Below are 13,009 nucleotides of genomic sequence, written 5' to 3'. Positions count from 1 at the left end.
CTTCTCCTGAGTACGGCAATACCACATGTGTGGCACTTTTTTGCAGCCTAACTGCGCTAAGGGGCCCAAAGTCCAATGAGCACCTTTAGGCTTTACAGGGGTGCTTACAAATTAGCACCCCCCAAAATGCGAGGACAGTAAACACACCCCACAAATGACCCCATTTTGGAAAGTAGACACTTCAAGGTATTCAGAGAGGGGCATGGTGAGTCCGTGGCAGATTTCATTTTTTTTTTGTCGCAAGTTAGAAGAAATGGAAACTTTTTTTTTTTTTTTTGTCACAAAGTGTCATTTTCCGCTTACTTGTGACAAAAATTAATATCTTTTATGAACTCACTATGCCTCTCAGTGAATACTTTGGGATGTCTTCTTTCCAAAATGGGGTCATTTGGGGGGTATTTATGCTATCCTGGAATTCTAGCCCCTCATGAAACCTGACAGGTGGTCAGAAAAGTCATAGATGCTTGAAAATGGGAAAATTCACTTTTTGCACCATAGTTTGTAAACGCTATAACTTTTACCCAAACCAATAAATATACACTGAATGGGTTTTTTTTTATCAAAAACATGTTTGTCCACATTTTTCACGCTGCATGTATACAGAAATTTTACTTTATTTGAAAAATGTCAGCACAGAAAGTTAAAAAAATCATTTTTTTGCCAAAATTCATGTCTTTTTTGATGAATATAATAAAAAGTAAAAATCGCAGGAGCAATCAAATAGCACCAAAAGAAAGCTTTATTAGTGTCAAGAAAAGGAGCCAAAATTCATTTAGGTGGTAGGTTGTATGAGCGAGCAATAAACCGTGAAAGCTGCAGTGGTCTGAATGGAAAAAAAGTGGCCGGTCCTTAAGGGGGGGTAAAGCCCACGGTCCTCAAGTGGTTAAAGGGCAACTGTAGCAAGAGGGTATGTGGAGACTGCCATATTTATATCCTTTGAAGCAATACCAGTTGCCTGGCTATCCTGCTGGTCCTCTACCTCTAATACTTTTAGCCATAGACCCTAAACAAGCACACAGCAGATCAGGTGTTTCTGACAGTATTGTCAGATCTAACAAGATTAGCCGCATGCTTGTTTCAGGTGTGATTGACACGTTGCTGCATCCAAATAGATCAGCAGGGCTGCCATGCAACTGGTATTATTCAAAAGGAACTAAATATGGCAGCCTCCATATTCTTCTCACTACAGTTGTCCTTTAAAGTGTGCTGCTCATTCTGCCATCCAAAATTTGGGGTGTCGAGATTTGTTAGGCCTTTTCTCTGAAAAGTTTGGAATTAAGCTGTGAACTCTGCCCTTAAGGGAGGGCCAATCCAATCTCTGAGGGAAACAGTCCTGGAGGCTTTGTCAAAATATCGCTACCGGTAAGTAGTCGAGACTTTTGCACCAGTTGTGTAAAGCTATGTATATACTTTACTTTAGTTTTCTCATCAACTGAACAAATCGATTTGGACAAAAATCAAAAGGGTGTGCAGGTTTCTCTTTTGTTCAGTGTTTTTTTTTTTTTCCTGCAAAAAAATAGTTTACTTTAAAAAAAAAAAAACCCTAATGTCTTTAATGCTCTAGATTGTTGTTTGGAAGCGTTATAGCGACTTCAAGAAACTTCATGGAGAGCTCTCCTACACTCAACGAAACCTCTTCCAGCGCACTCAGGAATTTCCAGCTTTTCCCCGGGCTCAGGTCTTTGGTAGGTGCCTCCTAAAAAGTAGGGCTCAACTTGCATTTCTCATTTTTTTTCTAGCATTTTAGGTCTGTATGCCACAGTCTGTGGTGAGTAGCAATACTTTTTTAATTTTCCTTTCTAAAAAAGGATTTTTCAATTTAGATGTAAGGAGGTAGGGCATCCAAACACCCTAGGGAGAAAAATGAAATGGAGACAACGGGAGCCCAGATAGTGTAGTACGTTAATAGCTCGAATGTGGTATAAAAGAGTAAAACAAAACTACTCACAAAGGTGGGTTGCAGGAGTGGCAACTAACCACTTGAGCCGGGTGGAAACAATTAACCCAACTCCACCTGGGATGTTCCAACAGGACTGGATGCAGGCATTCTATTGATCAAAAACACTAACTGAATATCGCAGTGGCATCCACCATACGTCAACAGAGAGGACCCCTCCAATCTTACAGGAAAGGAGGGTATGAAGCACACAACGGGTAAAGAGGTGCCCAGGTATGGATAAAATTAGGTTGAAAACTGATAAAATATAACTAAGTGAGGTGGCTTACCTCAGTAACAGTCACATACAGCAAATAAGGTTTATCATGAATAACAATGCATAATAAACCTTGTTTGCCGCATGTGACTGTTGTTACTGAGGTAAGCCATCTCACTTACTGTATATCTTTGGTTGTTACTAAAAAAATGTCAGTTAAATATATAGGAGACACACACAGTGATATTTGAGAAGTGAAATGAAGTTTATTGGATTTACAGAAAGTGCGCAATCATTGTTTAAATAAAATTAGACAGGTGCATAAATTTGGGACCTGCATACACAGGAGAATCCAATTATGAGAGTATTTAAGGGGGTCAATTGTAAGTTTACAAAAGAAGTTGATGTGCCTGGCACTCAGTGGTGGGGGTGTGGATTGGTCCCTGTACCTTTAAATAGTAACTCCGTCTTATTTCCGCTTCTCTGCTCAGTGTGTATATGGAGGCGTGCATCCGGGCTAGGCTAAATAGCTAGGAATATACAGTACATATAAGGCAGTCCGTGCACAGCTTCCTTAATTCACTTTTATTCGTTGTAGGTTGTCACCAGCAGACATTGCAACATGATATGCGGATTCACAACATGTACAAAGCGGAGCCATCTGACCTGTATCCAAGACGGGTGCGGGAGTGTGACCAGGGGATGAGAGGACGGCACAAAAGCCGTTTCGCGCCGGTGTGGCGCTTGCTCACGTGCGTGTGTCCTAGGACACACGCACGTGAGCAAGCGCCACACCGGCGCGAAACGGCTGTTGTGCCGTCCTCTCATCCCCTGGTCACACTCCCGCACTCGTCTTGGATACAGGTCAGATCGCTCCGCTTTGTACATGTTGTGAATCCGCATATCATGTTGCAATGTCTGCTGGTGACAACCTACAACGAATAAAAGTGAATTAAGGAAGCTGTGTACGGACTGCCTTATATGTACTGTCAATTGTAAGTTTACCTCCTCTTTTCATTTTCTCTGTAGCAACATGGGGGTCTCAAAACAACTCTCAAATGACCTGAAGACAAAGATTGTTCAAAATCATGGTTTAGGGCAGGGGTTCTCAAACTGGGTGCCGCGGCACCCTGGTGCGCCTTGAGCACCTCCCAGGGGTGCCTCGGCATGCATCCCCATCCTTTGTACAATGCCATCAGGTAATGCAACCAGCTGCATTACCTGCCAGTTAACCTTTAATCCCATTACTTACTGCAGTCCCCATGTGGGGAAATGTCTTTGTGGTCTATAAGGTTGACTCTTTATCCTTTTGTGCTTTCAGGGGGCTGCATAATGGGGAGGGGGTCACTGACTACTTAGAGGCGGATGCTGCCTAATAAGCATCACTAGCTACTTGGAGGGGGTGCTACTTATTAAGGGTCATAATGGTATTTTGGTAGTTTTTGCCGAGGGGTGCCTTAAAAAAATTTCAAAGCTATCAAGGGCACCCTCACCCAAAAACGTTTAAGAACCACTGGTTTAGGGGATGGATACAGAAAGCTGTCTCAGAGATTTCAGCTGTCTGTTTCCACAGTTAGGAAAATATTGAGGAAATGGAAGACCACAGGCTCAGTTCAAATTAAGGCTCGAAGTGGCAGATCAAGAAAAAATCTCGGATAAACAGAAGCGACGAATGGTGAGAACAGTCAACCCACAAACCAGAACAAAGACCTACAACATCATCTTACTGCAGATGGAGTCACTGTGCATCGTTCAACCATTCAGCGCACTTTACACAAGGAGATGCTGTATGTGAGAGTGATGCGGAGGAAGCCTTTTCCCCGCCCACAGCACAAACAGAGCCGCTTGAGGTATGCTATAGCACATTTGGACCAGCCAGCTTCCTTTTGTAATAAGGTGCTGTGGACTGATGAAACTAAAATAGAGCTATTTGGGCATAACAAGGAGCGTTTATGCATGGAGGAAAAACACAACATTCCAAGAAAAACACCTGCTACCTACAGTAAAATATAGTGGTTCCATCATGCTGTGGGGCTGTGTGGCCAGTGCAGGGACTGGGAATGTTGTCAAAGTTGAGGTACGCATGGATTCCACTCTGTATCAGCACATTCTGGAGACCAATGTCCAGGAATCAGTGACAAAGCTGAAGCTATGCTGGGGCTGGATCTTTCAACAAGACAACAACCCTAAACACTGCTCAAAATCCACTAAGGCATTCATGCAGAGGAACAAGTACAACGTTCTGGAATGGCCATCTCAGTCCCCAGACCTGAATATAATTGAAAATTTGTGTTGCCCTCTGTAAGCACATAAAATGAGATCTGAGAACCTTATGTATGCCTATTGTTTTGTCTGATGTGAAGATCGCTACCTGTGAACCTAGCTTAAAAGTGGCCATACACGCCTCAATTTTTCATGCTGAAATCTATTGAATATCTACGAACAGTATGTGGAAGAAATAGATCCCTATTTATCTTTTGTGAACATCAAGGTGGCCATCTACCAGGATATGGCCACCTTTACAGACCTACAACTAAAGTCCCTCAGAGTGACTGAGCAGGCCTCCTTTCCTATAATCACAGGTGGAATTGCTTTAACATGCTGGGTATATTTGTACTTCCTGTTCACATATAACCTGTAGTCTCATGGATGACTATGTCCCACTTGCAGCGATATGGGGTTTTAATAGTAATTGAAAGTTTGGGGGGTTGGCAATAGACACAAGACAGATTCTTTACAGTTTGGTAAGTGTTAGCTGTGGGTAATTCATACATCTTGACATGTATGCCTCTTTCAATATTTGTCAGGACGATTTGAAGCTCACGTTATAGAGGAACGCAGACAAGGTGCAGAAGATATGCTCAGGTTCACGGTAAATATTCCCGCACTGAATAACAGTCCACAGCTAAAAGAGTTTTTCAGGGTAAGACAGATATAAATGGGCTGCCTGTGTGGGAGAGGTGGGTTAAGACACTTTTTCATTGGATGGTATTTTGCACACTCTCTACAGGGAGGAGAAGTCACAATGAGATCTGATGGTCCAGACTCTGTGGAGGCACTGGTACTACCTCCTCCTTTAATGCCAGAGCCAGTAAGAAGCACTTCACTCGAAATTAAAGAGGAGGTGACAAACGGTTCAGATACGGTAGTATCAGAAGACCTGATTGAGCCCACTGAAGACAGTAGCAGTAAAGGTAAGTGTCTTGTTGTTTGACCTGCAGATGGGAAAGTGACTATGTTAAAACAGAAAGTATTTTTAGATTTTGTGTGAACAAGAAGTAACACCCATGCAGGGCTGTTTTTAGGCATAGTCAACTCAGGCAAATACCTGGAGTATTGCCTGCATGAGTGGGCACCACAGAGCTACTCTTAGCACATTATGCTTTATACATAACTGCCAATACCATCAAGAAAGGGATGGATGGTCATTTTAACACCTAAATGGGCACAGATGATTAGCTTAGCAAACGAGGCCTGACTAGCATAACCGTGATATGGTTAGTGCTATTACCCTGCTACATAAGCTTTTTTACATCTAGTCTCTGACATTATTCTTCAGAATTTCCAGGACCATATTACAACCAATACAGACCTAAAAAGGCAGTTTAATGTTTTTAAAGAGAACCCGAGGTGGGATTTAATGATGTTAGTGGGGCACAGAGGCTGGTTGTGCACACTATCACCAGCCTCTGTTGCCCTATGGTGTGCCCCCAGGACACCCCTGCGCTCTGCGATCCCCAGCGCCGTGCTAGCGACACACAGCGTGTCACCAAAAGGCTGTTTACCTGAGTCTGTCTGTCAGCGTCGCTCCCCCGCCTCCTCTGTATCGGCGCTACCCGCCCGCGTCCCTTCCCTCCAATCAGCAGGAGGGAAGGGACGCGGGTAGCGTCGATACAGAGGAGGCGGGGGAGCGGCGCTGACAGACAGTCTCAGGTAAACAGCCTGCTGGCGACATGCTGTGTATCGCTAGCATGGCGCCGGGAATAGCAGAGCGCAGGGGGGTCCTGGGGGCACACCATAGGGCAACAGAGGCTGGTGATAGTGTGCACAACTAGCCTCTGTGCCCCACTAACATTATTAATTCCCACCTCGGGTTCTCTTTAAAACGTGGCTACATCCCTTCATAATAATTATAGGAAGGGATAACTCTGTGGGTTCAGTGAGTTTGGGCCAGTGAGGTATATGCATTTAGGATACAATAATTACTGTATAGACTCAAATATAAGTCGACCTCGTGTATAAGTCGACTCCGTTATTTGACCCTCTTAAACTGGAATTTTTTATTGACTGAAGTATAAGTCTACTCAGCAATGTTAATGGCTGCACTTGGGGACCAGGAAGAATTAACAGCTGCACTTGAGGGTCAAGAGGGGTTAATGACTGCACTGTATAAAGTATTGCAGCCACTAACCCCTCCTGTACATTAAGTGCAGCCAATAATTCCTCCAGGCCCCCAAGTGCTGCAATTATTAACCCCCATTCCTGCAGCCCAGTATTTTTACTGCTGCCCATATTCTTCTTAATTGTTGTGTACAGGACTTTCAGACCTGTGTTTTCTTGGCATTTCCTTTATCAAGAACGTGTCACTCACCACTGGGTAAATTGCTGCAAATGGGAATGTCACTAATAGTACATACTGCCCATGACTCACGTATAAGTCGACCCCTACACTTTTATTTAGTGAGTCAGACCTAAATTTCTAGACTCCTAGTCGAGTATATACGGTATTTGCAAAAAGTACCACCAAAAGAATGTCTAATTGGTGGCAAAAAAAAACAAGGTATAGAACATTTTTTTGTGATAAAGTTATTGGGGAATGAAAGGGAGAAGCGCTGAAATGTGAAAATTCCTCTCGTCTGTAAGGTAAAAACATTAAACTATATTACTACTAATGTTCTATTTCTTAACTGTGATCTATTCAAGAAAAGGTAAAGATGTCTCATGAGAAAGGGGGTATAAGCTACTGATTGGGATGAAGTTCAATCCTTGGTTATGGTTCCTCTTTAAGCCTACCATACACTGGGACCTGACGTGCCCAAAAGATAGATTCCTCTAGGTATTACTAGAATATAGTAACATATAACATATTAGAATATATTCTCTACTTACCAAGCAATCCTACGTTAGGTTTGGCTCACTAGTCCCTATTATGTTTCTACAGAACAAGCTCAACTGGATTTATTATTTGACTTGAGTGATGAATTGGATCAGTTGATGGATGAAGACTTTCATATTTCCATGCCTACTGCAAGTACACTGACTCCCAATGACCTGGCGCTGTTTGACCCATGTTATTCAGAAGGTACGCAGTTCTCCACATTAAAAAAAAAGCAATATCTTCTATTACAAGCTTTATCTTATAGCTCCAGTTTGCTCTAGTTTCTATGCATATTGTTTAAAATATATCAAAATTTGCAAAACATAAGGTTTTGTGCATTGCACATTAACTATTTTTGCATTCATTTTTTTTAAATTACCTGGCTTGTTAGGTTTGCAAAACTGTACTCTTGAGCCAATGTCAGCTTTGCTTAGACTGAACTTATGTCAAACTGAACAGCAGTCTGTGAGCCATCCATACAGCTCCCCCTATCCCATCACCACCCACATATGGTAGTCAGGGAGGAAATTAGAGGAGGCATCAGTAAGCCTTTTACCTGACCTGGTCCATATTCTGTCTGTGCAGCTGACTGATTAACTGTTTGCAGCCAGCACTACAGCTTTGCAGAGTCTCAGCATACATTCCTGTCTGCTTCCTTTTTGCAAAGTGTTTAATAAAGCTTTTATCCTCCCCCAAAAAAGATAATTAAGTTTAAGTGTGTTTATAAAAAAGTTCAGTAAAATGACAGTGAGAAAATGGTTTGTTATTGATTCAGGTCAGGGCTATAAGACCTACACGGGGCTTTTATAAACATGCTGGGGAGGGTGTGGGAATGGGTAAAGTCTTTAGTATATAGAGCGAGAGTTGGGGGAAGTACACCATGGGAAAAAAACACAGAGACAACGGAAGCCCAATAGCGTAGTATGTTACTGAATAAACTAAACACGAGGACTTTCAGCAGGAGATATACTCACACAGGTAGGTTGCATAGGGGAGCAACCAACCACGTGGCGCAGGTGGAGAGTGTCAGCTTGTCTCCACTCGGGTGCCTCCTGGAATGACCGGATGCAGGGTGGTCGTACTCTTTGAATGCAAGGAAAAAGAACTACCAGTAGTGAAAAAACACTGGTAGACTATACCTTCTTTCCCTTTTAGGGCAGGTGAAACTAGCACAATAGGTTTAAAGAGGCACCCAAAAAAGTATAAAACTGCAGCTACATCCATGGTGACCCAGCAATAGCTTGGTGACCATGTAATGAATTACAATGGTTCCGAAAGTTGATTGGAATCTCTGAGATATGATGGCAACTGGGTAGCGTATTTTTGTAAAAAAAAATAGTCTAAATACTCAGAAAGGGGTGAGGTGAGAGAGCAAATACCGGAAATAATAGGTCGGACAGGGGGTGTGGTGATGGATTTGTGAATTTTGGGTAAAAAAAAAAAAAGAACGGAGGATGTGGGCGTGGTGAAAGTAGGAAATCATTTTTATGCTTAGTGAGAATCCCTTCCCCTGCGGCCCCAAATATTAATTTGTCATAGAGGTTTTTATAGACTGAAGTTGGATCATTAGGCAATAGCATATAATTGTTCCTCTTTTTCTCATTTCCCCTGGTTCCACATCTGTCCCCACACCTTCACCTCTTCCCCCTCACCTCCCCAACCCCTCCTTTTCCTCGCCATCCGTTTCCCTGCTTGCTCCTTTCCAAACCTTTTTGTCAACCATTCTCCTTCATTTATATAGATCATTATTTTCTCCATTTATGCATACTCCAATCCTAAGGGTCTTTTATTGTTTTATTAATATGTACAATTTACTAATGTATCTCAGATATGTTATCCCTTTGCTGTTTGTTGATTTATTCATCTAAGATGCATGGGTGTACTAAATATGGACACAATTTTCCATATTTCGGCATTGACACAACCACACACATTCAATTCATTATACACCCCTTTTGCGGATTGTTTTTGTAAAATGCTTTATTTAGGCATTCTTTTGCTTTAAATTCTGTTTAGACTTTTGTATATTGCATATTCTCTGTGCAGAGTTAACTTTACTCTGACGCAGATCCCAGCATCCATTCACACTATGGGAAGTCAAAACACATCCTGTTCAAAGCAGTGTGCACCTAACTATGAGATGGAACGCATATGCCCTCCACCTCCCTTAAAGAGAAACTCCGACCAAGAATTGAACTTTATCCCAATCAGTAGCTGATACCCCTTTTACATGAGAAATCTATTCCTTTTCACAAACAGACCATCAGGGGGTGCTCCATGACTGATATTGTGGGGAAACCCCTCCCACAAGAAGCTCTGAGTACCAAGGTACTTCTGGCAGTTTCCTGTCTGTGAACCCTGTTACATTGTGGGAAATAGCTGTTTACAGCTGTTTCCAAGTGCCAAAACAGCAAGCAGCAGCTACATCACTTGCCAGCAGTAAAAATGTCACCATGTAATAAATGTCAGAATATAAATCAGGGATTTAAATTATTTTACAATGGGCAAACGCTGACTAAATCATTTATACATAATTATTGTAAAAATGAAGCACTTTTTTATTACATTATTTTCACTCAAGTTCCTCTTTAAGTTCCAGCCACCACTATTTCTGCCTTCTGGTGGTTGTGGATCGCAATTGCATTCCACAGTTATATTGGCACCAGCCCCCAGACGCGGTGCGCGCTGACGTTACCACCACGTTTCAGTTCAGCAGTACACTCACTCCTGGAGTGTGAATTCGTTCCATTCTTTTCCCTTCACTATTCTTCTCTTTCAATTGATCAGCAGGCCTATGACAGCGTGCTGGCCACTCCTACTGTCACACCGGAACTATGGTTCCTGATATTTGCACTCCATTTATACAAGCCAGCCTCTGCAAGATGCAGAGGCGCTCCGAGTTTACAGGCTTTATATATTCGGTAAGTTCATATATCGGTCATGGTCTTCTTCCCCATAGGCTTTGACTATTCTCTTTTGCATTTGTTCTGACTTTAGCTTATATTGTTTTCCATATAGGAAAACTCTAATAACTCAGAAGTCTCTCACTCTGCTCTGCTGTTTCTGCCTGATTCAGCGCTAGTTCACACTGGGCAATTTTTAAGTGATTTGCTGATCACTAGCGATCAGCAAAATGATGCTGCTAATGCAAGTCAATGGTAGTGTTCACACTGTAGTGATTGCCAGTGATTAGCAATTTGCTGATGGTGCATGCAGCATTTTTGGAGCGATTGCATTTCAATGTTATAGAATCACAAAACACAATTACTCATCACTTTCCTGTACAGTGAAAAAAATGCTTTTTGCTGATTGCCAGCAATCAGCAAAACACTACCAAAGTGCCCAATGTGAACTAGCCCTCACAGAGCTTGCCTGCTGTGAGTCTGTGTGTGCTGGACCCACCCCTTAATTAATATTTACTGCACTCTACTAGCTTTTTCCTGGGGATGGGGGTCGATGCTCATCCTCACAAGTTTGCTTCAAGCTGCAAAAAGTCCAGAACCTGTCCTGTTTTAAAGGAATACTTAAGTAAAAAAAATATATATTTTTACTCACCTGGGGCATCCCTCAGCCCCCTGAAGCTGTATGGTGCCCTCGCAGCCTGGCTCCGATCCTCCTGTCCCGGCCGGCGGCTACTTCCGGGTTCGGCGATAGCCGCCGACAGGCTGGGAACGTGAGTGATTCTCCACGTTCCCAGCCGCTATATCACCCTCTATGCTGCTATAGCGTATAACATATGTCGGAAATAAACGAATCGACAGGAATCGAGCGGCGCATCGAGTGCAGGAACGCACCGTGTGTAGCCAGCATAAGGTCCTGCACCTGGGAAGTGGTGTAATGATTTCACCACTGTACTTCCTGTACAGCCAGGGGATTTGTAAGACTTGTGGGTAGATCGGTGTCTGGTCTCAGGCTTGACTAGACACTGAACTTTACTGATGAATGGTGGGAAAGATAATATATAATACCTTTATTTGAACTCTTATGGGGGTGTCTGGTGATTTTGTTAACCAAAGCATGGAAAATCACTCTAAATAGCACAATGACACAATAAGGTTAAAAAGTGACAGCGCTGATTATCAAAAATGATGTTAAGGTTGCTTTTTCTCTGTTGTATAATTCTGTGTGATTTCCTGATCTAGTACGTGTACTGTTATTCTAGAGGGTGCATGTGTGGAATCAGAAGCTTCATTGCATCTGCTATCCCTGAAGTGTGAAGAGGAGGAGCTCCCTTCTTTTGGTGTAGAAGATGGTGGGACTTATCTCTCACAAGCCACATCAGAAGTGCAGAGAGCCATGGAAAGGGAATCGGCAGAAGATTACCCAGAAGCCTTCAGGCTTTTCCGAAATGCCGTGGATCTCTTGCTAAAGGGAGTGAAAGGTAACATAAAACTGTTTGGATTGTTGTTCTGCAAAGTATGGACAGTATGAAATGGTAGGAGGCATGTCCTGACTGGGGGTCCAGATCTTCAGCCTGGGGCTTGAAGGAAGTGCAGCCAGTAGTCACATGACCAGAATCGGAGATAAATGTTTTTACAGCTATTTTATGTTTTATGTATTTGCATCATTGTCAGTATAGTATATGCTGCAACAGTGGATGGTGGGGTAGTGTAATTTGTAAAAACACCATCCATATTTCTGTCACGTGGCTTTTCATTCTTCTTCTCCCTGTTAGATGACTCCTGCCCTGAGCGACGGGATGCAGTTGCCCGCAGAACTGCTGAATATCTCCGTCATGCAGAGAAAATCTTCCAGGAACACTTGGATGGAAGCTTATCAGATGAGCACAAAAGGGCTTCCTAAAACTGGATCTATAGAACTTTTATTTAAAAAAAAAAACATTTTTATGGTTATTATTTTTTAACAATTTAATTTAAGATTGCACAGAATGATTTTATTTCTGTAAAACACAAAAGTAGAAATGTTGCTGTTTTGTTCCCTCCCCAGAAAGCTTAGAAAGAAAGCCAGGAGCAAATCCAGGCAGCAGGCATTCTGCAATGAGAGAACAAGGCTATTACTTTATAATGCTGCTTCTTGTTTTAGTATTTTGCTGTAAATAAATATGTATCGAACTGGAAAAATCTGTTTATAAAACAATGTGCACTATTCTGACTGATTTTTTACAAAAATATTGTTCAAGTGTTTTGTATATAATAAAGTATTCACTATAGAAAAGATCAGTCCGTACTGTGGACAGCAGACTCGTGCATGAACAATTTTCAGCTGTCTCTGACTCATTATTTTTCCCCCAAAAAATCATTTGGAGAATTTTTACTTATTTTGACTGAGATTTAAGTGCAATAAATCATAAACCCGTTCATAAACCATTTTCAGATGTGGTCATTATTATACTTTGTTTTTTTTTGTTTGTTTGTTTTTTTTTGAAAATATCAAACATGGAACTGGACCAATCAAATACAGTAGCTGCTGAATGTAATTAGCCCTTTTAAAGGCTGAAACACTCCTGTAACTTTGGTCGTCTAAAAAAGTTATTTGCGATGATTATGAGCACCTTTCCAATGTCCGGAGACTGTTATAGGCAATCAGGCATGCTGGCAGCCACGCCCAAATGCTATTATTGTTTACCTTCACAGGTCCATTTTGTTTTGTGCTCCCTCCTCTGCCCTTAGCAGACAGCCAGGCAGTGTTTTAGTACAGGTTTATCATTCACCTGAAACAATCATTGACCATCATTGTGGGTGACCAAAGTGTCATGCGTGTACTAGGCTTGAATCTTAGTACACAAGATTGGAGTGTG

General features: G+C 42.1%; 1 protein-coding gene across 1 annotated transcript in view; it reads left to right on the top strand.

The window, feature by feature from the left end:
- The window catches only part of SNX15 (sorting nexin 15), a 37,601-nt gene extending 25,023 nt beyond the window's left edge, over positions 1 to 12,578 (top strand). Inside the window, exons 3-8 of the mRNA XM_068261243.1 lie at positions 1,565 to 1,685; positions 4,961 to 5,076; positions 5,164 to 5,347; positions 7,315 to 7,455; positions 11,414 to 11,632; positions 11,927 to 12,578. Of these exons, the coding sequence (XP_068117344.1) occupies positions 1,565 to 1,685; positions 4,961 to 5,076; positions 5,164 to 5,347; positions 7,315 to 7,455; positions 11,414 to 11,632; positions 11,927 to 12,054 (909 nt within the window). The 3' untranslated portion in view covers positions 12,055 to 12,578. The remainder of the gene's footprint in view (positions 1 to 1,564; positions 1,686 to 4,960; positions 5,077 to 5,163; positions 5,348 to 7,314; positions 7,456 to 11,413; positions 11,633 to 11,926) is intronic.
- Positions 12,579 to 13,009: the final 431 nt, after the last annotated feature.

Source organism: Hyperolius riggenbachi, chromosome 11 (genome assembly GCF_040937935.1).
Source record: "Hyperolius riggenbachi isolate aHypRig1 chromosome 11, aHypRig1.pri, whole genome shotgun sequence".
Classification (NCBI taxonomy): Eukaryota; Metazoa; Chordata; class Amphibia; order Anura; family Hyperoliidae; genus Hyperolius; species Hyperolius riggenbachi.
This window is presented reverse-complemented; position numbering and strand designations above follow the sequence as displayed.